Below are 26,278 nucleotides of genomic sequence, written 5' to 3' on the forward strand. Positions count from 1 at the left end.
GGTGGTGGATTGCAGCACGGTGCAGGCGTTGCATCGCAGCGGGGAGGCTACAGCACAGCGTCGTGTTGTAGCGCAGGCATTGCATCATGGCGCAAGTGTCGCAGTGCAGGCACTGCATCGCAGGAAACTTTGACAGTGAGGGTGCTGAGGCCCTGGCACAGGGTGCCCAGAGAAGCTGTGGCTGCCCCTGGCTCCCTGGCAGTGTTCAAGGCCAGGTTGGATGGGGCTTTGGGCAAGCTGGGCTAGTGGAGGGTGTCCCTGCCCGTGGTGGGGGGGTTGGACTAAATGACCTTTAAAGGTCCCGTCCGACCCAAACCCTTCTGTGATGCTATGATTGCATCACGGCGCAGGCATTGCATCGCAGCGCAGACGTATTGCATCGCAGTGGAGGCATTGCGGGTGCAGGCATCGCATCGGGGTGCAGGCATTGCGGGTGCAGACATCACATCGGGGTGCAGGCATCGTATCGGGGCAGGCATCGCATCAGGGGGCAGGCATTGCGGGTGCAGGCGTCGCATTGGGGTGCAGGCATCGCATCAGGGTGCAGACATCGCATCAGGGTGCAGACATCGCATCAGGGTGCAGGCATTGCAGGTGCAGCCATCGCACCAGGGTGCAGACATCGCATCAGGGTGCAGACATCGCACCAGGGTGCAGACATCACATCAGGGTGCAGGCATCGCATCAGGGTGCAGGCATCGCGGTGCAGACATCACATCAGGGTGCAGACGTCGCATCAGGGTGCAGGCATTGTGGGTGCAGCCATCGCACCAGGGTGCAGACATCGCATCAGGGTGCAGATGTCGCATCGGGGTGCAGACATCGCATCGGGGTGCAGACATCGCATCGGGGTGCAGACACCGCATCAGGGTGCAGCCATCGCACCAGGGTGCAGGCATCGCATCGGGGTGCAGCCATCGCACCAGGGTGCAGACATCACATCGGGGTGCAGCCATCGCACCAGGGTGCAGGCATCGCATCGGGGTGCAGGCATTGCGGGTGCAGACAGCACATCAGGGTGCAGCCATCGCACCAGGGTGCAGACACCGCATCGCGGTGCAGCCATCGCATCAGGGTGCAGCCATCGCACCAGGGTGCAGACATCACATCGCGGTGCAGCCATCGCACCAGGGTGCAGACACCGCATCGCGGTGCAGCCATCGCATCAGGGTGCAGACATCACATCGGGGTGCAGACATCGCACCAGGGTGCAGACATCGCACCAGGGTGCAGACATCGCACCAGGGTGCAGACACCGCACCAGGGTGCAGACATCGCATCGCGGTGCAGCCTTGCAGCGGTGCGGCCCGGCCCGGCCCGGCATTGCAGGCCTTGCACCACCGCCCGGGGTTCCCCCCCCCCCCCGCCAGCTCCGGGCGGTGCCGGGGCTCCGGGCCCGCCCCCCCGCCGTCCCCCCGCGGGGCGGTGCTGCGCCGGGCCCGGGATGGCGGAGGCGGCTCAGGGCCGGGTGCAGGCGGCGGTGGAGAGCGCGGTGCAGGGGCTGGAGCGGGAGCGCATCCGCGGCATGCAGGTACCGGGCAGCCCGGGCACGGCCCCGGGGAGGGGGGGAATCCCGGGCCCCCCGGGGGGGCTGCTGCCGCCCCGCCCCGCGCGTGTGCCCGGCGTGACCCACGGGTGTGCTCTGGGCAGGCGCTGTGCTCCCCCCCCCCCCCCCCGTGCGGTCCGTGCCCCCCCGCAGCCCGTGCATGGCCCGTGGCTCCCCGCACAGCCCTGCAGCCCCCAGCCCGTGCACCCCCCCACTCTGTGCATGGTCCTTGCCCCACCCCCACGCAAGCTCTGTGCCCCCCGTGCATCCCCTGTGCCCCCCCGTGCCTGTCCCGGGCAAGCTCTGGGGCCCCTCTTGCAAGCTGTGTGCCCCCCCCCCGCGCCCCCACACATTACCCTGTGTGCCCCCCCAGCCCATCCCTGAGCCCCCCCCCCAGATGCCCTGAGCCCCCCAGCCCATGCCCTGATCCCCCCCAGATGCCCTGAGCCCCCCCACACATGCCCTGTGCCCCCCATTCATGCCCTGAGCCCCCCCAGATGCCCTGAGCCCCCCCACATGCCCTGAGCCCCCCCCACATGCCCTGTGCCCCCCATTCATGCCCTGAGCCCCCCCAGATGCCCTGAGCCCCCCCCCAGATGCCCTGAGCCCCCCAGTCCATGCCCTGAGCCCCCCCCACACATGCCCTGTGCCCCCCATTCATGTCCTGAGCCCCCCCAGATGCCCTGAGTCCCCCCCAGATGCCCTGTGCCCCCCATTCATGCCCTGAGCCCCCCCACATGCCCTGAGCCCCCCCCAGATGCCCTGAGCCCCCCAGTCCATGCCCTGAGCCCCCCCACACATGCCCTGTGCCCCCCATTCATGTCCTGAGCCCCCCCAGATGCCCTGAGCCCCCCCCAGATGCCCTGTGCCCCCCGTTCATGCCCTGATCCCCCCCACATGCCCTGAGCCCCCCGTTCATGCCCTGAGTCCCCCAGCCCATGCCCTGTGCCCCCCCACATGCCCCCCCATTGCTGGGCAGACCTCACACAGCTGCAGGGTGCAGCCAGCTCCTGGCAGGGTGCCCCCACAAAAAGGGGGCGGGGGGTGGGGGCAGTTCCCGCAGGCTGCACCCTGCTGACCCCCCACCCCGTGTCCCCCGCAGGGCGCCATGTTCCGGTGCAGCGCGCGGTGCTGCGAGGACGGCGCGGCCTCCATGCAGCAGGTGCAGCGGTGCATCGAGCGGTGCCACGCGCCCCTGGCCCAGGCGCAGGCCATCGTCACCGCCGAGCTGGAGCACTTCCAGGTGGGACACCCGGGGGGGGGCACACGGGGCAGGGGGGTGGGGGGGGGGCACGCCGGGACCCGCTGACACCCCTCCCAACCCGCGCAGGATCGCCTGAGCCGCTGCACCCTGCACTGCAACGACAAGGCGAAGGACGCGCTGGAGGCGGGGGGCGCGGAGGCGCGGGTGCGCGCGCAGCTCGACGCCTGCCTGGCCGCCTGCGGGGACGATCACCTGCGCCTCGTGCCCGCCATGGCCAAGAAGATGAAGGACAGCCTGGCCGCCCTCCAGCAGTAGCGGGGCGCCGGGGCCCCCCCGTGCGCTCATTAAAGGCGAGGTGCCACGCTCCGACCGACCGCGGGTGCTGCGGGGTGGTGGTGGGGGGGGTGTGTGACCCTCGCAGGCGTGCGATGCGTCGGGTGGGGTGATCCCTGCGTGCGCGAGGTGAGGGGCACCCCCTGCACGTGGGCAGTGCGTGTCGGGGGGTGCCTGTGCGCGCGTGCAAGGTGTGGGGCGGCCCCTGCGCACGTGCAAGGCACGGGGTGAGCCCCGCGTGCGTGCGTGGCGTGAGGGTGACCCCCTGCACGTGTGCAAGGCACAGCGTGACCCCTGCGTGTGTGTGTGCAGGGCGTGGGGGCAGCCCCCTGCCCGTGTGCGATGCACAGGGTGACCCCTACGCGCGTGCCTGGCGTGGGGCGGCCCCCGCGTGTTCACGTGCAAGGCCTGGGCTGGACCCGGTGTGTGCGCGGCGTGGGGCAGTGCCCGCACGTGTGCAAGGCCCGGGGTGACACGCACACACGCACACACACACACACACGGACCCCCCCCCACGCGTGTGCGGTGCACGCGGAGCCCCGCGCACGTGCCGAGCCGGGCGGGAGGCGCGTGGCGGCCGTGCCACCGTACCTCCCCGTGTAGCCGCGCGCCGCCCCGCGCTTTTCCTTTCCCGCCACCGCGCCGCTACTCGGGAGAGTGCGGTAACGCCCCCCCCTCCGCGGGCGGTGATTGGCTGCCGAGGAGGCGCGAGGGTCGTCGGGAAAGGAGAGAAAAGGGGAGGGGGCGCGATCGCTATTGGCTGTGTGAGGCGGGAGGGGGAACACGCGGGCGGCGCGGTGACGTCAGAGCGCGGCGCGAGCGGCAGAGCGAGGGGTCCTGTGGAGACGCCATGAGCAAAGCGCACCCGCCCGAGCTGAAGAAGTGCGTCCGGGGCCGGGGCTGGGGTCGGGGCCGGGGCCGGGGCCGGGGCGGCGAGGGGGGGGAAACGCATCCGCGGGGCCCGCCGCGATCCACCCCCCGCCGGCGTCCCGGCGTGCACCGCGGGCGCCCCGGTGTCATGGCGGCGGCGGGAGGGGGGTTGGTGGTGTCGGTCGGTCTGTGTCGGTCTGTCTGTCTCCCCTGCCCGCCCCCGCCGGTGCTGACCCGCCGCTCCGTCTCGTTGCAGGTTCATGGACAAGAAGCTGTCATGTGAGTGCCGCCCGCCCGGAGCTGCTCCCGGCCCCAGCGTGTGGCTGCGCCCGGGCCACGGGGTGACAGGGCCGCGGGGAGCCCCCCCCCCCCGCCGCCTCCCCTTCCTCCCCAGCCCGCCCCGCTGTCCTCACGGCGCCCAGCAGCGTGCGGGAGGGGGGATGCCGGTTGCCTGCGGACCAGACCACCCAGAGAGGGCCCTGACTAGTTTGGGGCTTCAAAATCAATTAATTAGGGTCAATACTAATTTAAAACCTGCACTCCTAAACTCTCAGGGCAGTCTTTTCTTACCACATCGGATGTGATGCTGTAAATGCTTCCGATTAATGAAAGAACCTCCCTCATTGCGGCCCCGCTCATTTTTAAACCTGCAGTTCTGGTGGGAAAACATCAAAGGCGTTCGGCCGTCCCCTTTAAACGTTACTCAATTTCTTGTAGTGAAATTAAATGGCGGCCGACATGTCCAGGGGATATTGCGGGGGTTTGATCCCTTCATGAACCTCGTCATCGATGAGTGCGTGGAGATGGCGCCGGGAGGACAGCAGAACAATATTGGCATGGTGGTGAGTGCCGCTTGGGGCCGAAACAAGCGGGAGGGTGCCCGCAGACAGAGCTGGGGGGTGACAGGCAGGCAGGATTTTCAGTCGATGGCTTTACTTTAATAGCACGGAACAGCCTGCGGGGTGTTAGAGTTAAAATCGGTCGGCGTTCATCCTTGGGGTGGAGGCTTTGATGTGAATTTTTAGCGCAGATTCAGCTTTTTAGGAAAATAAAGTTGAGGGGGGTTAACCGCCGGCTGCTCTGACCTTCTGCTTTTAGGTAATACGAGGAAACAGCATCATTATGCTGGAAGCCTTGGAACGAGTATAGCACCGGAGAAACCTGCGTCGTTACCGGCTGTGACAAGACCTAACCCACCTGTTTTCTTTAGTCATTGAACGTGCTGCGAAGTATCCCTGAGTGCAAACTTTTTTTTGTTTTGTTAAATAAATTTTGTAATGATTGACATAACTTGCTTAAGTCGTACTTGTGTTTTTGGGTAACAGGGCAGCTGAAATTCATTGGTTCTTCAGTGCAGGCGGGGCGGTTGTTAATTCTGCCTCCAATAGCTTTAAAATTCAGGGAAGACTTTCAGGAGGCTTAATTTATTGAAGCAGATGTTAAATTTTGGTGGTGTTCTCCTTCATACCTTGTAAAGAAGGAGCTATGAAGCTGCGTTCCGTTCGTTCAGTGGGTTACTGGTTCTTTGTCGGCAGGAAAATGGTAGAATTCCTGCCAATGAAGGAATTTTACCTGCGAAGAGTGACGTAGAGTATTTGTACAAAGCTGGGCTGCCTGAAAGTAGCAATTTTTAATTTTTTTAAATAATTTTTACTCTATTTTTGTATCACGGAGTCACGGTGCAGGAATCAAAGGATGAATAAACCTCCAGATTTTTCCCCTAAGTGGGACTGGAGTAGAAAATTGCCTTTTTTCATTTGCTTTTGTGAGCAAATTTCTGCTTTCAGGTCCTTTATCGACAGAGCTGGGGTTTTTTGTCACTGCGTTGTTAATACAGAGGTGCCAAGTGCTTTAAAGTGAGCTTTTTCTCAGAAAAATTTGATCGGTTGCTACCTGGAATGATCATACACATCCTGAGCTTGGGGTTTTTTCAAAGTTTCCCACCCCCAGCAGCGGGAAGTCTGTTCTGCTGGGATGGAAAGTGTTTTGTGGGGATAACGCAGACTGTAAGTACAGTGATATCTCTTTTTCACTAATTTTATTTGTTATGGCAATATTCAGACATGGTTGAGGTATCGCAGCGATATTAAATACAGTCTAATTATTCTCCTGAAAAGGGTTTTTTACTTACTCAAAGCTGGTGGTGCCCCGCTGTAGTGTCAGGTCATCTAAATTATTAATGTTATTGCTTATTTTCAAGCTGTTTTGGCAACTTGTGTGCTCCCAGACCGCTCCCCCCCAGCCCGTAAGCTACAGTACTTATTCTAGAAGCAAATTAAGAACACAGCCCCGATTTCCACAGCACTAGTCCCACCCCAAGGAATAATTACGTGACACACCCTTCAGAAAATAGCTGAGGCAGGGAGATTTACAGTCAATAAGTTGATTTTTTTTTTTTACCCCCCCCCCGCCTGAAACGCATCTGGCAAGGGAAAGTGACGTGCATGGGTTAATCACAGTGATGCAGATCCTGAGTTTGGCAGACTCCTGCCCATGGAGGGCATTTCTTGGGGTCAATACGGCATTTAAAAATGTCATCTTTGATCGCGTGTAGGGATAGATCGAGGAGTTTTTGCTCAAGGAAGTGCCAGCTCACTTGGGAAAGCTTCTGCTGCCTTTTCAGTGCTGTTTTAGTGCATCTCGAGCTGGCTGGGTGTCTCAGCTTCCTTAGGGACTAAGCAAGGATTTCCTCGTCCGTTAGCTTTAATTGTGGCTAAACAGCTACAACACGCGATCCGAATTTTGGGAGGTTTGTAGTGTGGCTGTTCCTGCGAACACCCGGCTGCTCACAGCTCCGTTTTCAGCTTCTCGTGCAGATCTTCCTGGTCAATCATGTCGGTGTTCCCGTACCAGCGATGGTAAGCAAGCAGGGCGGCATTTTTGGCTGCGATGACGCTCATTTCCACAGCGCTCGCGGCCCGTTCGATGCCGTTCAGGTAGTAGATTTTGTCGTGGAGGATAACGGGAGGGCATTTTTCCGGGGGGCTGTAGTGAGGATACGCCAACCATTTCTTCACTTTGACGGAGTCGTAGGAGGAAAAAAGCAAATTCAGCTGCTCTTTGGTTAGCACCTCCTTTGAAAACACCTTCCAGATGGCCGATTGCAAGGGCAGCTGTCCTTCGCCGCCAACGTCTTCCACGGGCGACACAACCCCCAAGCTATTGATGAACAGTTTGGGATTTTCTGTAGTGAAAATGGCACCAAAGTGAAAGGCAGATGGATCCCGGTAACCAAAGAAAGAGGAGTTTAATCGTCCGTGTACTAAGGTTGTGACGGTTTGGTGGTAAGGATTTGGGAAGTCTGGGACAGGAGGGTCGAAGTTTTTGAAGGTGATGTTGGCCATTTTGCGGCTGAGCGGAGCAGCGATGACGACGATGTCGTACGTATCCCCCGTTAGTCCCGACGTAGTGTTGTAAGTGACCTGGTAGAGCTTCACTGGGTCCCCTGGGGAGAAAAGCTCTGTTATCCCACTCTGTAGCCGGAGGAAATCCCATTTATCCCTCTGACAAACATCAGGCTTTTAAAATACCATCCCATTTTGGCTAATTACGCCTCGTTACGAGCTGAAGTAGCTTTATAAACTGAACCCGACTCACCTGAGGGTCTGGGTCTGACTTTCGGCTCTATGGACAAAACCATACCAGGGATAACTTCAGCTTTGGAGGCGTAGATGAGGCCGGTGCAGACAAGTTTGTTCCCCCCTTTCACTGACCAAAGCCCTGATTCCACCCCTGCCAGAGAAACAGCACCTACAAGGAAATCGAGATCGTTAGAGGGGCTCGTTGTGTAGGGGAGTGTTTGAAAGGGAAAGTGGCAAATTAAGGCAGGAGGCGGGGGGGGGAACTATCCCATTGGGTCACAGAGCTTGCTGAAGGTTCATTAAACCAGCAGTTTGTGGGAGTAAAGGCACTGCTGCACGGCACCAGCCCAGGGAGCGGGAACCCCAAGGCCCGTGATGAGCACGGGGTCCCTGGGACAGACGTGTTGGGAGGCTGACGTACGAAACGCTCACCTACGAAACTGTTGATGCTGATACCTTGCCCGTAATTAACTCTCATGGCCGGACAAACCACCTCGTTTATGAACTTATGGGAGAAGCCGGCTTTCTGCATGGCTTCATCGATGGTTTGGTTCAGCATCTGGGTGAAGTCGCTCCCTCCGAGGGCGTGAATCAGGCGCTCGTTACTGCTGAAGGCGTAGTCGTGCGTCTGGTAGCGATAGATCCTTTAAGCAGAGACAAGAAATAGCTTTGCGCAGGCACGGGTCACGGCTGTCTTATCTCGGGAAGGGACCGCGCGTGTTCCATTGCTGTTAATTATCGTTGCTGCCCGCGGAAGGTGCAGAGGGTCCTCCTAGCCTGAGGAGACCTAGACCTTCGTTATTAATTTGCTGATCTCCCCTAACGAAAGCACTTTGTGCACAGTTATGCATTTAATTCTCTTGAGCGCTCAAGACGCCAGATCAACGGGACATCTAACCTGCGTTTCCACCGCAGCCTCTTGCTATTGCTCTGTTTGAAGATGACAGCGCTTACCACAATCTTTTTCCTTAGAAAACTGGCGACGGAGAGATGCCAACCAGAGACTCCTTTCTCAAGGGCGATGGGATGATTTCACCCATTTTTTTTACAACTCAGCAGCAGGTTTTGCACATATTTTTTTTTTCTTTCCCTTACCAGGGGCCTGACGTACCGCATGAACTTGTCCAGGATGTCTTCCACCCACATGTACATTCGCAGGGGGTTGAGCCCGTAGCGCCAGAGGAGCTTGAGAAGGTTGACGATGTACCAGCTGCTCTCCTCAAAGACGAACTCCTCCCCATTATAAATGCCTACGAGGCTGCCGTGCGCTGGGGCAACCGAGAGGCCTTGAGGAAACGGGGTGGAAAAAAAAAAAGGTAATTTAATGAACAGTAGAGCTCGTGTTAAAGTATACGCCTTGATTTTAACTTCCCGAGACAACCTAGCTGCGCGGTGATAAGGGTGAGCAATTAAAGATTGGCTCCCCAAGATGTGGATGGGGGAATTAGTCCTTGAGCAGGAGCCAGGTTGTTATTTACTTTGGTGACTTTTGGACCTTTATGATGGGATTAATGCATCGCCCATGGGGGGTGTAGGGGGGGGAGGGTGTCCCATTTCCATCGGGATGTGGGTGTCCTTTTCCCTGGGGGGCCAGGATACTGCAGGGGGGGACTGGGCAAGGATGGGGGGGTATTGGGGGAGTGGATATTGGGGGGGGCATGGATGTTGGGGAAGGATATTGGGGAAGGATACTGGGGGGCAACCAAAGCTTGTTCTTTTTGGGGTTGTCCCCCCAGCAGAGCAGGACAGCTGGAGCATCCCTGGGGCTGGGGGGGTGATGTTGGGGGTGCCGGGGGGGGTCCCCACTCACCCAGCTCCTTGACGAAGTGCTTCATGTGCAGGTTGAGGGGGTGGAGGACGGACCCCCCCGCCTCGTAGCCGGCCCCCTCCATTTCCAGCGTGGCCAGCCGCCCCCCCACCGCCGCCTTCTCCAGCACCTCCAGCCGCACGCTTCTCCCGAACTTCTGCCGCAAGAAGTAGGCGGCGGCCGTGCCCCCGATCCCGCCGCCGACCACGGCTGGAAGAACCGGTACCGGCCGTCAGCGCTGCCCCCCCAGCCCCCGTGCCCCCCGCCCCCCCCCCCCAGCCTCCCCCCACCGCCCTACCGATCTTGCCGGGGGCATCGCGCTGCGGCCGGCGGCCCGGTACGGGCGTGCAGAGAGCGGCGAGCAGCAGCAGGAGGCGGAGGGCCGGCATGGCGCTGGCTCGGCGGGCAGGACCGCCCCGTCAGCTGGTTCCTGCTGCGGCGGCGGGGCCGGGAGCGCCGGGAGGCCCATGAGGGCGAGCGGTGAGGTGTTCCCGAGCGCGCCGCTGGTGTAGTGGTATCATGCAAGATTCCCATTCTTGCGACCCGGGTTCGATTCCCGGGCGGCGCACAGCAATTTTTTTTCCATCCCCCTCATTAATGCTTTTTTTTTTTTTTCCCTTCCTTTCCCGCCCGGCGGGGGTGAGAAGGCGCCAGGCCTGTACCCCGGTACCCCCGGGACAGACGGTACCGTTACCGGCGGTCGGTGACGGCGCGCATGCGCGGGAACGGCGGCGGGCGGGAAGCGCGTCTTCCTCCTCTTGGGCGCATGCGCGTTACCGCCCCCTTTCGGCCGGCCGGGCCCCTTCGCCCGCCACCCGCCATCTTGCGAGAGCCATTGGGGTTATTGTCCGCCGCTCGGGCTCGGCGGGGCCGGCGGCGCTCGGGCTGCCCAGGCGCTGACGGGGCCGCGGGGCCGGCTCGGCGTGAAGAGCCGGGGCGGCGGGGCGGGGGCGGCGGCGGCGGCGCCATGGAGGATGAAATGCCCAAGACCCTGTGAGTGGGGAGGGGGCGAGACCGCCTATTGTTCCCGGCTCCGCGGGGAGGGGCGGCCCGGGCTCCCCTCACGCACGGTTCCTCAGGCTCCGGCGGCGCGATCGGGCCTCCGCGACGGGCGGCGGCGGCTGCCCCGGCCCCTCAGCCGCCTTCAGTGCCAAGGGAGGGGGGGCGGCTGCGGAGCACCCGGCCCCGGCTTCCCTCACGGCGGGCCTGCCCTGGCAGTGCCCGGGGGAGTCCGGCCGGGGCCGGACCCAGCCCCTCCGCCCGTGCCCCGCTATTCTAGTCCCTTGCCTTGCTTCCCAGTGGTGTTCACCGGCTTCCCCGCTTGCCCCCCCCGTCTGGGGTTTCCTCCCGGGCCTCTCCAGCTCGCATCTGCAGGGAAGGGGGCTGGGGCGATGTACACCTCACCCCCCCCCCGCCCGCCCCCGGTACTTGCTCCATGTACGTTTTCGCGAGCATCTGGCAGAATTTTGCCATTTCTGGGTTATATTAACACCGTAAGCTCACGGGCGGGGGGGGGGGCGGCGAGGAGGGCTGCCTTGGCCTAACAGCCAGAGCCCCACTGCGATGTTCAACAGCTTGATGGAAATAAACGGGGGGCGCCCGTGAAACCCGGCACTTGTCCAAGTGTTTAAAGCACACTGCGAGCCTGTTATTTCCCAGAGAATTAATTGTAGCTGTAGGGCAGCTCCTTGCCTTGTTAAAATCATAAACGAGGTTCCTTAATTACAAGCAACTTTTCTGGCGGTGTTAGGCAGCTGACGCCCGCTGCTGTCAAGAGGGATTTGGACTTTCAGTCCCGTGTTTGAGAGGCATGGGAGAGCTCCTGTGCACATTTTATGTGTGCGTTTCTCTCCTTTTCTCTGGCAGGTGTTATCTGGAGCAGTTTCCCTCGTTTAGATCAGGGAAATCACAGACTCCAGACTTTCTGTTCCACTTCGTGTAAAGTTTTGGTCTCTGCCTCAGCACAGGAGTCAAGGGGAGGAAAGGCGGGAGGGAGAGGGAATCTTTCCAAGATGAGGGAGAAGTTTTCCCCTTGGCCCGTGCACCTACCCCAAGGGTTGATAAATGACTTGGCCAAGTGACCACAGGAAAACAAGACTCTTACGTGACTTATGCCAGCTCCTCTGGTCCAGGCTCCCCTTAGTGGTAAACACTCTGCCTCCCTGTGTATACGATCCCGCTGTCTTTGTAGCACGTGTATTTTGGGAGCTATTCTTGGTGTCTGCAAACATGGGTCAGACCTGTTGGCGTATTTGTGTGCTTATTTAGAAAAGTGTTTTCCCCCATTCCCCCCCCATCCCAGTGAAATTGTTGTCTGGTGTCCAGTGGTCTTGGCGACGTATGCTTGAGGGAATGAATTACCTGTCCTCGAGCACGTGCGGCTCGTTGCACAAACACGGCCGGGTTTCTGAGCTGCAGAACTGAATATTGAGCAACGTACTGAGAGCAGTGTTTCTCTGAATCGCTCCGAGTGACTTTCTCAAGTCATATGGAGGATTGTCATGAGCTGAGTTTCACAGATTGGGTTTTAGAATGAGCAGCTTGAAGGAAGAAATCACAGCTAAAAGTAATCTCTTTTCCAGCTCAGGACTGAAGCATGTGTTCAATATTTGATTGCACGAGGATTTCTGTAGGTAGTGCTAACAGAAATCCCATCTGGACATGGGTTACGGTGCTCCCTCTTTGCTTGCGTTGCCTTGCTGGGTGGTGAGGGGCCACCAAAGTGGCCTGCAACATGCCTGCCTTTTTCTTTAGCTCCCTTAGCACGTTGAAGTAGTTTTTCTGGAACAGATACCAGACGTTGTTGGAAGTAACGGTTTGTTTTTGCCATTTCCATGCAACCTGTTTCTTTGAAGGGGGGTGCTAGAGCCTTGGTGTTTCAAAGCACGTTAGGAGCCGTATTACTTATGTAAATGATTTCCTGGAGAGGCAGCTCGTTTTCACATGGCCAGTTGCCTTGCTTGAAAGCCACTCTTTAACGGCAGAAGTTATAGATTTGAAGAGCAGATACAAGGCAGACAGTGTTTTTGAACTTTACAAAGACCTCTTGTTTGTGCTTTTTATATAAGTACGTAGATCCTTGTGGAATATGTGTACTTCTAATTGACTTTGTATGTCTAAAAAGATGCAGAAGTGCTAACACCTGGTTGGTGTTACTTTTCAAGATGCCATATACTGATCAATGTGCAGTGAATAAATGGAGCTGTCTGCATAGTTTGCCTTATATAGTATAACCCTCATCGGCAAAGAAACATCGGCCAACTCATTAATGAGAATCCAATTAGCAGGAAAGAGAGGAAAGGGCAAGGTGCAGGAGATGACAGAACTGTCAGGCAGGAGGGATCTCCCTCTCCTGTATTAGCTGTCCCTACCTGGCAGGGTCATCTCAGCGCTCGGTTATTTCATTGTAAAACTGGTCTGGGACAAGGTCTGGGAGCGGCGGACCCTGCCTGTGTGCCAGCTACACGGAAGCAGAGCTGCAACGAAACTCCATGGAAAGGTTCGGACAGGCAAACGGCTCGAGTGTAGCAGAGGGAGAGTATGTCAGAGAAAATAGCATGGGGATTGTTGCTCGGGGTATGTTCTTCCCATCTATCTTGGCACGGTTGATCATATCGCAGGACTCTGTTGTAGTTTGTCAGATCGTGGATTGGAGAAAGCTCTGGCCGCAGAGAGCAGGCAGCAGATGTAGGCAGCTAGGGGTAATGAGAAAAAAAGCTGCTGATTTTGTGCAATGTGAAGCTGCTTTTTTGAGTGACCGATGTGCTTTACAATTCCCTCTCCTTTTTTTAGCATTTTACAGAATGCTCGTGTTCCGTGTGTCGTTGCCGCTTGTGTGGCCGTTAGGGGATGTCTTGACCGTGTCTGTGCACGAGGAGCTGAGATTTGGGTTTACCTTTGTGCGGAAGCAAGTAGGTCAACATCTAGTATGCGATTACACTCTCTCTTTGTGTGTATATACACATATATGTTGCTGCAGTCGATCCTTTGAGGATGCATTTTGAAAAGTCTGGCCACGCAGAGATTCATGGGGCTGTCAGAGGTCGCTTACCTAAGTCCTGCTTTTTCCAGCTAAATCCAGTGTTAATGCTTTTGGAGATGCCTGTCTGATTATTGGGGTGAAAATCCCGTGCAAGTGCAAAGGTCAGGGTGTAGACACCGTGTCTAGGAAACTTTTAGTTACAAATAAACTGTTAATAAACTTAGAGACGGTCACGTGAGAGTCTTGTTGCTTTAGTACCTCGGCTTATTCATTGTCCAAATGGTGATAATATTAAAAAAAAGCGAGAGGAGAAGTCTCGCTAGTTATGACTCTTGGTTGAACTTGACGCAGGGTAGAATGTCCTGGTGTTATGGAGCACAAAGTTAATTGCCTTAATTGAAGTGCACCATACCCTCCTCTGTTTAAGGGAGCATCGCTGGAAGTGCAGGAATTACTCACTTTGTTGAGCGAGAGGATGCCTCTGAAGATCTGATTCTGGTGAAGCATGTGTTGATTTTAAAAAGGAGTACGATTCTGACTCCGACCTAAAATAGTCGGTCAGATTATTAATACAGAGCTTGCTGGGTCATTTCTGACAGAAAAATAGAGGCTGTGTGTCCTGTTCCCCACCTCTCTCTGCTAAACCAAATATTGGAGTGGATCCATCTCTTCAGGAGGGCTGTTCACAGCCTTGTGTCAACAGAAGGAGCGCAAGAAGTCGCTGGTTTTGCTGCCTTGTTGTTTTCTTACGGCATCTTTGCAACTCTTGCACCGAGACGGGGAAGACTGCTGATTTATCGACGTGGTTTCAGCAGCGTGATTTGGCCGGGGTTCTCATGGCAGAGGCAGCGGTTTGCCACATAACGTTCCTTTGCGGAAAGGTGGTGCCGCACCTTTGGAGCTGAGGTTTCTCTGTGTGCTTTTTTTAAAAATCCCGTGATTCTGGCTTAACAACAACAAAAACCCCACTTGTTGGTCAAGGACGATCTTTGTCGCTGAGAATGCCAACACCCCAAATTGGAGCAGGGGTTCGGGTTCTGTTTGTGCTGGAGGAGGCTGATCCTTTCAATTGGAGGAGGACAGGGGAATGCCCACGCTCGAGCATGTTTGCCCTCGGTTGTTTTAGGCAGATGTAGCGCTTTCAAACGATAAGGCCTTTTTTAAAAGGAACTGACTAAATATTGTGTAATGTGCTTGCTAAACACCAGATTGAGCTGCTCGGGCAGCTGGGGAGATGGTGCTTGGTGAACGATGACTGCGTATGGTTATCGTAACTGCTGTTTCTATACATGGAAATCAATTTGGCAGGTCGAGTTGTCCCTATCTGGCTTTCCGTTCAACTTTGAACCGAGGTGAGGTTTTAGAAATGCGGACCTTCGGTGGGACTGAGGAGAGGCGCTGCTACTGCCTGCTGTCACCAAACAATTTCTGCCCCGTTGCTCTACGAGTCGGTATATAATCCTGCCCCGCTGTCCTGGTGTTTGGCTGGGATGGAGTTAATTTTCACAAGAAGTGGGGAGGGGACGCAGCCAGGACAGCTGACCCGAACTAGCCAAGGGATATTCCATACCATATCACATCGTGCTCAGTATATAAAGGGAGCTGGCCGGGGAGGAGGGGTTGCTGCTTGGGGACGGGCTGTGCATCAGGTTCTGGCCAGTGAACAAACTGTATTGTGTGTTACTCGCTTGGTATATTCTTTTATTAGTATTGTTGTTGTTTCCCTCTCCCTTTGCTGTCCTAGTAAACTGTCATCCCAACCCAGGAGTTCTACCTTTTTCCTCTCATTCTCCTTCCCATCCCACCACAGGGGAGGCTCAGCTGCCGACTGGGGCTAGACCACGACACGCACGCTTTATTTCAACGGGAACAGCTTTGGGCCATGTTTGTTCAGTTACTGACGAGCAGACTGGAGTGTCAGGATGACTTCTACCTTTGTCTTTGATCCTGTAGATACGTGGGGAACCTGTCAAGAGACGTGACCGAAGCTCTAATCCTCCAGCTGTTCAGCCAGATTGGACCATGCAAAAACTGCAAAATGATAATGGATGTAAGAGCCTTTGCCTAACGTTTTTCATGTTTCTCGTAGCTATTGGCTTTGGGCCGTACTTGCGTGTTTCAGAATTCCACTGAAAATATGGCATGACCACGTTAAAGGGACATAATCTGGCTGGAGATCACATTTGTGTACTTTGGGCGTCATTTCCGCCTTGTATCTGTTGCTAAATTTAAGGATGGGTGGGTATTGTGAAAGGGAGCACGCAGGTTACTTACTATATGTGGGTGTTGTAGATGAGATTTGAAAAGTTCTTCTTTGCCATACTTTTACCTTTTTCAAGCAGAACTGAAATCTGGGGCGTTGTTGTGAGCACATTGACTGTGGTCTCGATGTAGAGTGAAAAAGCCTATCTATTTTGAGGAGTTTAGGTGTAACGAATAAAGAGCCGAGTATAATAGCAAGGGTACGGTTTGAAGAGGTTTGTATCCATAATCCCTTGTTTATTTCTTTTATCAGACAGCTGGAAACGATCCGTACTGTTTTGTGGAGTTCTATGAGCACCGGCATGCGGCTGCAGCACTGGCTGCTATGAATGGCCGGAAGATAATGGGTAAGGTAAGCTGTCATGTCTACAGGGTGAGTAGGAGTTGAAAATCAGGCTTTCTGGGATGGTGCGGGTGAAATAGCAGTGAGGGAAATATCTCTTGAGGCAAAGTGAATACGCTGCAAATGCTAGGCACTGTGTTTGGACGGAGGTGTTAATGTGGCACGACTAACGAGAAGAGCCGTTTTGACAGTCATGGCAAGAATGCCGCGGGAGGTGGGGATGTAGAACTGAGGAGGGCTCAGAGACGGCAGGTATAACGAGTATTTTATTTCTGCTGTCCTTATCAGGGCAAGGTCCCTCTCCCTACCCCTGCAAAAAAAACCCCCGCCCAACCGAACAAAACTCCCCGACCAGGTCTGTTTCCCATCTTTGCCCTGAACCAGTGGAACGCAGTTTGGAAGAATGAACCCTCTCCCCAGAAACGTATCTTAAACTTGAGCTTTCCCCCACCCCAGACTTCCACATCTGGTGCCCCTGTGGCATCACAATGAAATGCTGGAGGAATCTGAGCTTAGTTGGGATTTGCTTGATCTAACATGAGCGACTAACGTTTGCAGGAGGTCAAAGTGAATTGGGCGACGACCCCCAGCAGCCAGAAGAAAGATACCAGCAGTAAGTGTCACTTATGCTTTGAGTACGTGTTTGATTTGTACAAGTTGTTTTTAAACATAAACCGTAAGCATCGTACAATTCTATGCAGTAATGTTTTGTTCATAATCCTAAGATATTATTTAATGTGTTTGTGTTAATAAACTTAAGAACAAATCTAATCTTTGTCATCAGGTAGTACCGTTGTCAACACACAGCGTTCACAAGGTAATTGTATCTTCTTAAACATAAAATGAAATCTCTCAAGGGTATTCACTAACCACCTGAAGCTATGTGTGGGGTTTTGTTCGTTACAAATTTATTTTTTATGGAAAGAATTCCCTTTTCGTTTCCCCGTGGCATCAGGAAGTTGATCTAGCGGCCACTGTTTAGTTCTGGTGCTAATCTCCAGCTGTTTGTCACGAGCGTGATTGTAAAAAAAGCACTGAACCCAACCCCCCTTGTCCCCTGCCGTTGAGGCAGAATCATTGGCTCCCTGTGAGGCCGCAATATGCGTTCCTGCACACAGACCCCTCGGGAGTACCTTGACTGTTTCCAAAATGGGGCTCCATCGCTCCCGGTGAGCCTACGAATTGCTGCTTTCCTCGGCAAGCTTTGAAGTTCTCTAGTCCAGCGGGGCTAAACTACGTCAGCGTCCGAGCAGACTCAAGAGTTTCGTGCCTGCTCTAGTACCAATAAGTCTGTGTATTGCTCGGATGGTATGTGACCTGTTATTTGATTGTGGTGGTGAACTCCTTAGATACAGGACTTTTGTTTCTCTTTGCTGCGTGTGTTTTAAAGCTCTGATATAAATTGAGGGGATCACTCTTTCCATTCTGTTGCCTTCAGTCTTAGTTCACTTGCACATGGATTCACGCACATTGAATTCACGTGGATCCACACAGTGTATTGGCTAGGCAACCAAAATTATTGGCTTTTGTGAACTCAAATTCTTTAACAGCAACCTGTTGCAATGCAAGGTGGTTTTTTGATTTGTTCTTCACGACCTATGGTGTTAACCCGGACGTGGTGGCTAGGTTCACAGCACGTCCCACTCTAGAAGTGTTATCCTGCGTTTCTTGAAACTGCTAGTCGTTTCACCTGATCGGATTTTGAATAGCTAGCGGTCTCCTGCCGTGTTGAGGCTTAACACTAGCGTACAGACAGAAAGATTTTCCTGTAGCCTGGGCACATTAGGTAAATAGCTTAAGACTCTGTATGGTCAATGCTGACTGGTCTTAAAAGCGGTTTCTAAAGTAGAAAACATAAATGCTGTATGTCACTCTAGTATCCTTGAAATCACTGACTCTGTAGCGCTGCCAGGCAAAGGATCCGTTACGAAGAGCAGCGCATTCTGTTTTGTAGTAAACTCTAGTCTTCCTGTAGATCGTCATAATAGCTGGAAAGCCATGCTCTCTGAGATAGCTATGCTCTGCGCGTGCGCGCGTTCAGGGTCATCTTCAAACGCTAAGATCCTTTTTTTTTTTTTTCTTTTTCCCCAAAAGACCATTTCCATGTCTTTGTCGGAGACCTCAGTCCAGAAATTACAACTGAAGACATAAAAGCAGCTTTTGCGCCGTTTGGAAGAATATCGTAAGTAATTTCTTAGGGCAAATAAACTAAAAGTTCTCTCTCCTAAATGGAGGCAGCCTTATGTTTCAGTAAGTAAAAAAAAAAAAAAAGAGTTGTTGCAGTGCAGGAATGTACATCATCTGTTCATACAGCGACTTGAGTCTGAACGGTTAAGCAGGGATGTGTAACCCGGTTCCTTGGTAGTAGTTTGTTCTGCTTTCCTAGAGAAGTTGCATCCAACTTGCTTTGGTTTTATACTCCTTGCCTTGTTTGGCAAAGCAACGCAGGAAAAAAATTGACTCCTCAACTGGGGGTTTGCATTTCACTGGTCCTCTCAGCAATCAGATCACCATCGCGCTGTGCGGTTTGTGACCGAGTCTGCACGTTCACGTCTTGAGAGGCTTTGGATTTTTTGTTAGCCGTGCTGTGCCGGCCACCGGTAGCCAATGTTTTTTGGATTGTGTTTTTTGTATTTTGGGGTTTTTTGCAATTAAATCCCCATTTCCCACAAAACGAACCTTTTTTTAGCACGACTCGTTGGGGCAACCCAGTGGCTGCCGCTAGAGCAGCCTTGAAGCGTTTGGCACTGGGTCAACGTCAGCCCTTGACCTGAAAGGGCTCTGCCAAAACCACGGGGCATCTCAGGTCGAGGACTTGCCCTCGTCCCAGCGGCGCAAAGCGATGGTGTAACAAGCGAACGCATTACAGATGGGGAATGGTGCTCGCAGGTCTCCGCCTGCCAGTTTGTTGTATTCAGAGTGTAGCAGAGTAAGGAGCGGTTCGTTCATTCCATCCTCCAAACGTAAACCATTAATTTTCCTTGTAGTGTTGTCTGTACTGGACATTGAAGTTTCTTGATGGTGATGTAAGAGAACATAGAGTGCTTTGGAGTGTTGTGTAGTGAAGCATTTAATTGAAGTAAGTTTGTTTTTTGTTTGTTTTTTTTTTTTCCCCCCTCAGAGTCCAGTGTATTACTCTGTTAATGCCGGATTGATTTCCTCTTATGATAAGGCTTTTAAAAAAAATTTTTAAAAACCATGTGATCTGAATGTGCCTTGCTTCAGACAACAATAATGCTTGACTGCATCTTTTGTAATTGTCATCTGGGAAACGCGGAGGGTTGGACTCCTAAGGAGAGTCAATGTATCCTCTGGCCAAACACCATCTGGATGGAAGGGACGAGGGACTCTTAAAGTAGAGCTGAACTGCTGGAACGAGTGCAAAAGGGAGGCAGAAATCCACGGCCGCGCCGGTGGGACTGCAAGGGAGCTGTGCAAGAGAGTTTCCCCTAACCCAGTCAGCACTGGGTTTCTGGGTGACCGTTCAATGGACAGTCACCTTTAACAAACGACCCCCCTAAAAAAACCAGACCCCCTCCTCCTGAAGCAAAAAGTAACGCCTGAATGTCGGCCAGGGGGAGTCTTAAGTATGAAATCACAAGGACCGTGGGTCCACGGTTCGTATTTCTGGGGCCGTGCCCATTGTCCCATCTTTTCTAGAAGGGCTTTTTGGAGGCGGAGCTGTTGCTGCATGCTGGCGGTGCTGGGGAAGGAAGGGGGAAGCGATGCTCTTGCTTTTGGGGCACTCGGCGCACGGCCGTAGAGCTCACATCTGGAAGACTCACAGTTTGCCCTGGCCCAGACTGACTGCCCGACACAAAACTCGGTTCTTTTTCTCCCACAAAAGGAGCAGGTTCAGAATTGTCCCCATAAAGACTCTTCTGAACCCTTGTTCCAAAGCGGAGGAGTTAAATAAAGCCGAAGGGACCTCGGTGCTCTACTTGGGTAAATTTAACCTGAAAAAAATAGCGCTGCTGTCTCTTAAGTGGTTGAATGAAGTTCCTTGACTTTACCTGTACTTCATCAGTGACTAGTTTCCGGAAATGGGGTGCTAACGGAATATTTCCTGATTATTATTTTTCTATTATTATTATTTTTGGTTTTTAACATTGTCTTTGTTGGTGCTAAACTGAGCTTTTTTTTTTAATGACACCGAGGTTGAACTACTGCATGATTAGCGCATCAGAAGTTTTGGTAATTCTTTGTATCTGGATTTTTTTTTAATCACTGTAAAAAGCACACTTTCATTGTGGTTTCCTTTTATGCTTGCTGTACGCATGTTTTCACTTGTTCTCAAGTCTTTATTTTCAAAGTTTTCGGTTGAGGGTAAGTAGAGATGAGTTTTTCCCCCCTTCCCTCCATAGGCTCTTCAGAGCAAACCCATCTAAGCTTACCAAAGTGGCTCTTCTCAGGCAATTTGTTGACCCAAATTCTGAGCTAACCCAGAAAGAGGGAAAGAAAAAAGGGCGAAGGGGTGTGTGTTGGGGGGTGTCTCATGAAGAGGAAAGAAATACCATTTCTGCTGGAGCTTTGGGAGAGGTACTTTCCTCACGCTTTCGGCGATGGTGTCAGCGCTTTGGGCTAACGTATGCCAGAATTAGGCTTACGATGCAGCATTTGCAGTTACCGTAAGGCTTAAAAAGAAAAACCAAACACCCCCGAGCGTAACGAACCTTCTCTTCGTCGTGACTTTCTCGCCAGTCTCGGAATGCTAAATGTTGTGCCCGCATTAACACTAGTTTCTCTGAACCCTATTGTTTTATACAGCCGTAAGTGACATTGCATGACTTTCTGACTGGTTTTATGTTGTTGTTTCTGTTCTCTTAATGCCTGTACGTGTGGGGCGAAAGAGGGGAGGAGAGGGTGGCCTGTACGCGAGAGCATCTCGACCCTCGGCTAACTCGTATGCAAATTGCCTGAGAAACGCCATAGAATGGCGTTCCACGAGTGGGGTTTAGCTCTTGTAGCTGGGTTCTCTTTTTTAACTCCATCTCAAATAATAGGGCTCTGGTTATTTTGCAGAGTGTCTCTGAAGAATGGACAGAATTGCCATGGCTAACTACAAGCTACAGTTCACAGTGGACAAACGTTGTAGTTTTCTTATTTACTTTTATCAATTTTTTATTATTTTTCTCTCTATATATAATTTTTTTTTTTGCTTTTTTATATCTTGTAGTTTCCAATCAGTCCTGTATGATTGCTGTTGTGCAAATGCAGTTTAAATGATGTGTAATATGTAGTTTAAGACGTGAATGTTTCGGTGTTTTATTTTCTTCAATAATTTCTGAAAATGTCAATCTCTCAAAATTTACAGCTGCCCACAGTCCAAAAAGGGGGTAACGAATTGACCTGAGAAAATTAAAGAATTCGGTTAACAGGCGACGTATGCCTTTTAATTCCTATCTTTTTTTTCCTTTTTTTTTTTTCTATTTAATATTTTGAATGAGTAGGTAGAATGTGTTGGCGAATAGCGTGTTTAAAAATTGCATGGTTAAAGAGAGCCGTTCAGCTAACGTTAGTCAGCTACCTGCCTTAAGTGATTCTTTGGAATAGCTGCTTTGACCATGCTTTGTGTCTTTAACAGTCTGTAAAAGCATTTTGAAGCGGGGAGCCAACTGTCCTAAAGTACATCCCTTTGCTAGAGAAGCTATTGATTTGCATGTTTACACAATTAAGTTTAATTTTGCTACTACCTGGCAAAGCCTTAGTAAAGTTCTGTTTAGAAAAGAAGCCTTTTGCTTTGACTGTGTGTTGCCGGTGCAATAAAGAGTTGAGGTTAGCGAAGGCGAAACATGACAGTAAGCTGTACGCGTGACTCAAGTTGTCGTTTTGGTACGGTCGTCTTTTGAAGGCGCTGAGCAGGTTCTCCTTTCTGCTTTTTTAGAGACGCGCGTGTGGTTAAGGACATGGCGACAGGAAAATCTAAAGGATACGGCTTCGTTTCCTTCTTCAATAAATGGGTAAGCTGCTGCACGGTCTCAAGCGCCTCTGAAAAACAGACAACAATTTTCGGCAGCCGCTGAAGGGAAAGAGTGCTCTCAGTCCCGATCTCTGTCCGGCCTCGCGGGAAGCTTTTCCCTCTGCTTGTCGCGACACTCCGCTATCGCTTCAGTGCTTCTAAAGCACGTGGCGAGTGATGTCCAAGCGAGTGATGTACGGACATGACAGAGTGAGCAACGTGTATCGTGAGGGTCTCGGATGCGCTCGGTGAGGCCTAACGGTGTCCCTCATCCTGCCTAAAACCCTTCCTTTTGAAGTAAGATTCTTTCGGCGCATCGCAAGCGTCAGATGGGGTGGGCGCGTGGCACCGCCGCCGTTCGTTTGGCTCTGTCGCCGAAGGAAGAGATGCCGACGGCGGGTTTGTCTTCTCTCCCTCTCTCATGGGCAGGACGCAGAGAACGCGATTCAGCAGATGGGTGGTCAGTGGCTCGGCGGAAGGCAAATCAGAACGAACTGGGCGACAAGAAAACCTCCGGCTCCAAAGAGTACATACGAATGTAGGTTCTCAGTTATTTGTGTCTGAGCAAACCTCCCGAGCCTGGGAGACTGCAGGAGGAGGGAAAGCGGGTACTTAAATTAGGTATATCGGGATTAGAATTTCTACGTTGCGGGTGCGCCCGATCCACTGAAAAACTCTGTAAAATCTCTTTTAAGCAAACGCCAAACAACTGTCTTACGACGACGTGGTCAACCAGTCTAGTCCAAGCAACTGCACAGTGTACTGTGGCGGTGTTACTTCGGGACTGACAGGTATCGTGGCTTCAAACTGCTGTAGCGTTGAACGGCTCCGAGTACCGCAGCAGTCGCCTCATTTCGCTGCTCTCTTTTCCTCCCGTTTCAGAACAGCTAATGCGCCAGACCTTTTCTCCCTTCGGGCAGATCATGGAAATCCGAGTCTTCCCGGATAAAGGCTACTCCTTTGTACGGTAGGCTGCCGTGCGGTTTGCATGTCGGTGAATTTAGTAACAAGTACGGGTTGGCACGCTTGCGGTGTCAGCAGAGCAGGGGTTGGCCGCGTGCCGAACCGGAGAGGAGGCTTTCTCCGACTGCAGCTGGAACTGAGGAGCGAGTTACGGCTTGGAGCGCTCTCGGCACGAGTGGGAAAAACCCCTTAACCCAGCCTAAACTGGCGCAGCGCCCGTCAGCGTGAGAAATCTCTCTCTGATCCCCTTGTCTGACGCCCCAGCGGAGTTACTGAGGCAGACGGTTGGCTTTCAGAATCTTTTCCAGAACTGGCCTCATCATCGACGAGGCTCCAGACAATCAAAAAATAATCGTAAATTGACCCGCTCTCCTTGCTGCTCAATTTCCCATTTTGCTTAGGGAGAGTTAGGACACTGAGAGGCAGGGAAAGTGGCCGTGGCCTCACTGTCCCTGTGGCGGGGGTGACAGGAGAAAGTTCCTGCTCTGCCAGAGCCCAGAGCTGTGCTGAGCTGGTGGGGGCTCTCTCTCGGGGGTTACTTCTGCCCATTGTTTATATCGGCGCGACTTGTATTTCGACAGGTTTAATTCTCACGAGAGTGCCGCGCATGCCATCGTTTCCGTCAACGGAACCACCATAGAGGGACACGTAGTGAAGTGCTACTGGGGCAAGGAAACACCAGACATGATCAGTCCTGTCCAGCAGGTCAGAACTTCTCCTCTGCTAAAAGCCAGGGCTTTGCTCGTTGGTCTGCACTAGAAACACGTTAAGTGGCTGTAAAGTCCGTGTGTGTGCCGGTTAGAGACCCCGCGTAGCACGCGTGACCTGTGCCATGGTGTATGTCATCAGGGGGTATTTCTCTCAAGTGCAGCCTTTAAGTTTTAAATCCCTTGTTAGGTAAAACCAAAATGACTCTTGTTAGGTAAAAAACTCTGACCTAAAATTCTGGAGAAAGCTCGCAAAAGACTCTAATGAAGACTAATTAACTCCAAAGGGGCCTGCGTGGCCGTTGCAGTGTCTCAGCAAGCAGACCGGCTCGGCAGGGGGGAGTTGACGTAAAGTGCCGCTTTCTCCGGCGCCGCTTAACTGCGCGGGTGTTTTGTCCTTGCAGAACCAGATCGGTTACCCGCCGGCGTACGGGCAGTGGGGCCAGTGGTACGGCAATGCCCAGATCGGGCAGTACGTGCCCAATGGCTGGCAGGTCCCTGCCTACGGCATGTACGGGCAAGCGTGGAACCAGCAGGGCTTTAAGTGAGTATTGGGGCTTTCAGGGAGTATTGGGGCTTATTTAAGAGAGCATTTGGGCTTTTAAGTGAGTGGGCTTTTAAGTGAGTGGGCTTTTAAGTGAGTGGGCTTTTAAGTGAGCATTTGGGTTTATGAGAGTATTTGGGTTTTTAAATGAGTATTTGGGCTTTTCAGTGAGTGGGCTTTTAAGTGAATGTTTGGGCTTTTAAATGAGCGTAGGAGCTTTTAAGTCAGTATTTGGGCCTGGAGTATTCAGGCTTTTAAGTGAGCATTTGGGCTTTAAGTGAATATTTGGGCTTATTGCGAGGGTTTTCCCCCCCCAGGGGAAGGCGACAATCCCTAGCACACAAACCCCTCCTTCCTCACACAGAGGCTTGGGGCATGTAGGGATCCAGGCTGGCTCCAGCTCTGTTAACCTCTCCCTCATTACGCATTTACCTAACGAACTATTTAATTTCTCCCCCCCCCAACAGTCAGACGCAGTCTTCGGCGGCGTGGATGGGCGCCAACTACGGCGTGCAGGCGCCGCAGGGGCAGAACGGGAGTGTGATACCCAACCAGACGGGATACCGCGTGGCGGGCTTCGAAACGCCCTGAGGAGGAGAGGAGGACTCTGAAACCGGCAGGCCGCCGGGAAAGGAAACGTCGCGGAGCCTTTGTCAGGATTTATCAGATCAAGCGTCAGATAACGATGTATTTATTTAAGAGAGAGAGAGAGAGAGAGAGAGAGAAAAAATGAAAAAACACACACACACCAAAAAAAAAAAACCCACGCATTTTTAATCATGAATTGTCATCCGCGTTGTTTAAAAGAAAACAAAAAAAAAAAAAATCACACGAAACGAGATGCTGGATGTCTGCCAACTTTTGCCTTCTTTTTTCCTCCTTTCCGTGTTTCTTAAGATCCACGTTTTTGAAACACAGCAAATGCAGGGACCTTCTGCCGCTGAAAATTGGGGCAGCAAATTGCACAACGTCAACCTTTTCTGTTCTTGGGGTTTGGGTTGGGGTTTTTTGTTGGTTTTTTTTCTTTTCTTTCCTCGGAAGTAGCGTGCCGTTCTAGTTTGCGTTCCGAACGATTTCAAATGTATTATAAAACAAAACAAAAAACCAAGAAAAATAAGAAGCCAAAAGCATGTGAATCCTGAAGCCGCCGCGTCTTCAGCCTTCGCACCGTCTGTTTTAAAAGAGCCTCTTGTATAAAGCCTCCGTCTCTCCGCCTTTGTTACACCGGGTTTTTTCAACGATAAATTATTAGTTTACATCGTTTTTGTATCTCAACGTGGTTTTCAGGGTCGTCTTTGCCTTACGGGAGCGAGGATTTCCACCCTGGGACAGCGAAAATCCTGTTACTAAAACGTGACAAATTCCTACGAACCAGCCGGGGTCGTCGTTTTGGGGTTTATTTTATTTTTTTTGGTTGTGTTTTTTTTTTTTTACCGATTTCTACATTTACATGTACTGATTATGTAAAATATTTTCGCAAATTAATATTTTGCACAACCGTTAGCCGCCTTTGTACGTTTCCTTATTTAAAGGTAGGACGCCAAGTCCTTGGACAGGAATTACGCCTCAAATCTTCTTTTTTTTTTTTTTTTTCTTTTTTGGCATGTGGATATCAAATAGACACTCTGGTAGTCATGGAATTTTAAATAATTGTATAAAACTTCCCCTGATATCCCGATTCCAGCCGGGATTGCATTTCACCCGGGTGCCCGGAGCTTTGCAAACCTGGCCATGGTATTATTATTTTTTTTTTTTCCAATGTTCAGAGGCCAAAACCGACCTTTTCTGTCCTACCTCCTTCCCAAAAAAAAAAAAATGCAAAAAACCCCCCAAAAAAAAGGAAAAAGAAAACAAAAACCCAAACCGAAGCTCGTTGTGTGTTTTCTTTTCTTACTCCGTGGCCCCGCCGTCGGCTTTCGCCTTCCCCGGGCCGAAGCGGGCGGGAGGGGATCGGCCGCTGGGGGAATTTGGGGAGAAAAAGCTCCAAATCGGTGAATTGTTGCAAGCTCGCGCGCGGGGGACGCTGGGAGGTGTAGTCCGCGGTGGCGCCGCAGCGCGCATGCGCGCTGCGGCGCCACCGCGGACTACACCTCCCAGCGTCCCCCGCTGTGCCCCACGTGGCGCCGGCGGACCAATGAGAGCGAAAAAGGGGGCGTGGCCCTATAGCGGAGGCGGGG

The 26,278-nt window shown here is 52.9% G+C and overlaps 4 protein-coding genes and 1 non-coding gene across 10 annotated transcripts; 4 read left to right on the forward strand and 1 right to left on the reverse strand.

The window, feature by feature from the left end:
• The first annotated feature begins 1,420 nt into the window (after positions 1-1,420).
• Positions 1,421-3,065, forward strand: FAM136A (family with sequence similarity 136 member A). Its single transcript, XM_054804552.1, has 3 exons — positions 1,421-1,531; positions 2,649-2,789; positions 2,877-3,065. Exons 1-3 carry the CDS (start codon positions 1,445-1,447, stop codon positions 3,063-3,065), a joined length of 417 nt encoding a protein of 138 aa, XP_054660527.1. The 5' UTR covers positions 1,421-1,444.
• Positions 3,066-3,832: 767 nt separating this feature from the next.
• Positions 3,833-5,243, forward strand: SNRPG (small nuclear ribonucleoprotein polypeptide G). Its single transcript, XM_054804553.1, has 4 exons — positions 3,833-3,965; positions 4,210-4,232; positions 4,671-4,795; positions 5,052-5,243. The coding sequence occupies exons 1-4, from the start codon at positions 3,934-3,936 to the stop codon at positions 5,100-5,102; spliced, it is 231 nt and encodes a 76-aa protein (XP_054660528.1). The 5' UTR covers positions 3,833-3,933; the 3' UTR covers positions 5,103-5,243.
• A 735-nt stretch (positions 5,244-5,978) lies between these two features.
• Positions 5,979-9,836, reverse strand: PCYOX1 (prenylcysteine oxidase 1). Of its 2 annotated transcripts, XM_054804729.1 has the most exons (6): positions 9,640-9,836; positions 9,345-9,551; positions 8,646-8,820; positions 7,967-8,178; positions 7,551-7,703; positions 5,979-7,398 (listed from the first exon to the last, which is right to left on the reverse strand). In XM_054804729.1, the coding sequence occupies exons 1-6, from the start codon at positions 9,728-9,730 to the stop codon at positions 6,740-6,742; spliced, it is 1,497 nt and encodes a 498-aa protein (XP_054660704.1). In that variant the 5' UTR covers positions 9,731-9,836; the 3' UTR covers positions 5,979-6,739. The 2 variants fall into 2 exon arrangements, with proteins under 2 accessions (XP_054660704.1, XP_054660705.1); XM_054804730.1 differs by lacking the exon at positions 9,345-9,551.
• A 2-nt stretch (positions 9,837-9,838) lies between these two features.
• Positions 9,839-9,909, forward strand: TRNAG-CCC (transfer RNA glycine (anticodon CCC)). The gene has a single exon. It is a non-coding gene; the product is annotated as a tRNA-Gly (tRNA).
• A 218-nt stretch (positions 9,910-10,127) lies between these two features.
• TIA1 (TIA1 cytotoxic granule associated RNA binding protein) lies at positions 10,128-24,820 on the forward strand. Of its 5 annotated transcripts, none has more exons than XM_054804575.1 (13): positions 10,128-10,334; positions 15,277-15,373; positions 15,839-15,937; positions 16,487-16,541; positions 16,713-16,745; positions 18,023-18,110; positions 21,813-21,888; positions 22,317-22,425; positions 22,583-22,678; positions 22,770-22,854; positions 23,432-23,555; positions 23,962-24,101; positions 24,569-24,820. In XM_054804575.1, the coding sequence occupies exons 1-13, from the start codon at positions 10,309-10,311 to the stop codon at positions 24,690-24,692; spliced, it is 1,152 nt and encodes a 383-aa protein (XP_054660550.1). In that variant the 5' UTR covers positions 10,128-10,308; the 3' UTR covers positions 24,693-24,820. The 5 variants fall into 5 exon arrangements, with proteins under 5 accessions (XP_054660550.1, XP_054660551.1, XP_054660554.1 ...); XM_054804579.1 differs by lacking the exons at positions 10,128-10,334; positions 16,713-16,745 and adding exons at positions 18,916-19,007; positions 21,243-21,311 and having other exon boundaries at positions 15,329-15,373; positions 15,839-15,932; XM_054804576.1 differs by lacking the exon at positions 16,713-16,745 and having other exon boundaries at positions 10,129-10,334.
• The last annotated feature ends 1,458 nt before the right edge of the window (positions 24,821-26,278 follow it).

The sequence above is a fragment of the Grus americana genome, chromosome 26 (genome assembly GCF_028858705.1).
Source record: "Grus americana isolate bGruAme1 chromosome 26, bGruAme1.mat, whole genome shotgun sequence".
Classification (NCBI taxonomy): Eukaryota; Metazoa; Chordata; class Aves; order Gruiformes; family Gruidae; genus Grus; species Grus americana.

Excerpts from the sequence above, each read along its gene's own strand:
- SNRPG (XM_054804553.1), top strand. The coding sequence starts at position 3,934 with ATGAGCAAAGCGCACCCGCCCGAGCTGAAGAA. Across the intron at positions 4,233-4,670 it reads CATGGACAAGAAGCTGTCAT|TGAAATTAAATGGCGGCCGA; the intron begins GTGAGTGCCGCC and ends AATTTCTTGTAG. Across the intron at positions 4,796-5,051 it reads AGAACAATATTGGCATGGTG|GTAATACGAGGAAACAGCAT; the intron begins GTGAGTGCCGCT and ends TTCTGCTTTTAG.
- TIA1 (XM_054804575.1), top strand. The coding sequence starts at position 10,309 with ATGGAGGATGAAATGCCCAAGACCCT. Across the intron at positions 16,542-16,712 it reads CCAGAAGAAAGATACCAGCA|GTAGTACCGTTGTCAACACA; the intron begins GTAAGTGTCACT and ends CTTTGTCATCAG. Across the intron at positions 22,855-23,431 it reads AAAGGCTACTCCTTTGTACG|GTTTAATTCTCACGAGAGTG; the intron begins GTAGGCTGCCGT and ends GTATTTCGACAG.
- FAM136A (XM_054804552.1), top strand. The coding sequence starts at position 1,445 with ATGGCGGAGGCGGCTCAGGGCCGGGTGCAGGCGGCGGTGGAGAGCGCG. Across the intron at positions 1,532-2,648 it reads AGCGCATCCGCGGCATGCAG|GGCGCCATGTTCCGGTGCAG; the intron begins GTACCGGGCAGC and ends TGTCCCCCGCAG. Across the intron at positions 2,790-2,876 it reads CCGAGCTGGAGCACTTCCAG|GATCGCCTGAGCCGCTGCAC; the intron begins GTGGGACACCCG and ends CAACCCGCGCAG.
- PCYOX1 (XM_054804729.1), bottom strand. The coding sequence starts at position 9,730 with ATGCCGGCCCTCCGCCTCCTGCTGCTGCTCGCCGCTCTCTGCACGCCC. Across the intron at positions 9,552-9,639 it reads CGATGCCCCCGGCAAGATCG|CCGTGGTCGGCGGCGGGATC; the intron begins GTAGGGCGGTGG and ends CGGTTCTTCCAG. Across the intron at positions 8,821-9,344 it reads GCACTTCGTCAAGGAGCTGG|GCCTCTCGGTTGCCCCAGCG; the intron begins GTGAGTGGGGAC and ends CGTTTCCTCAAG.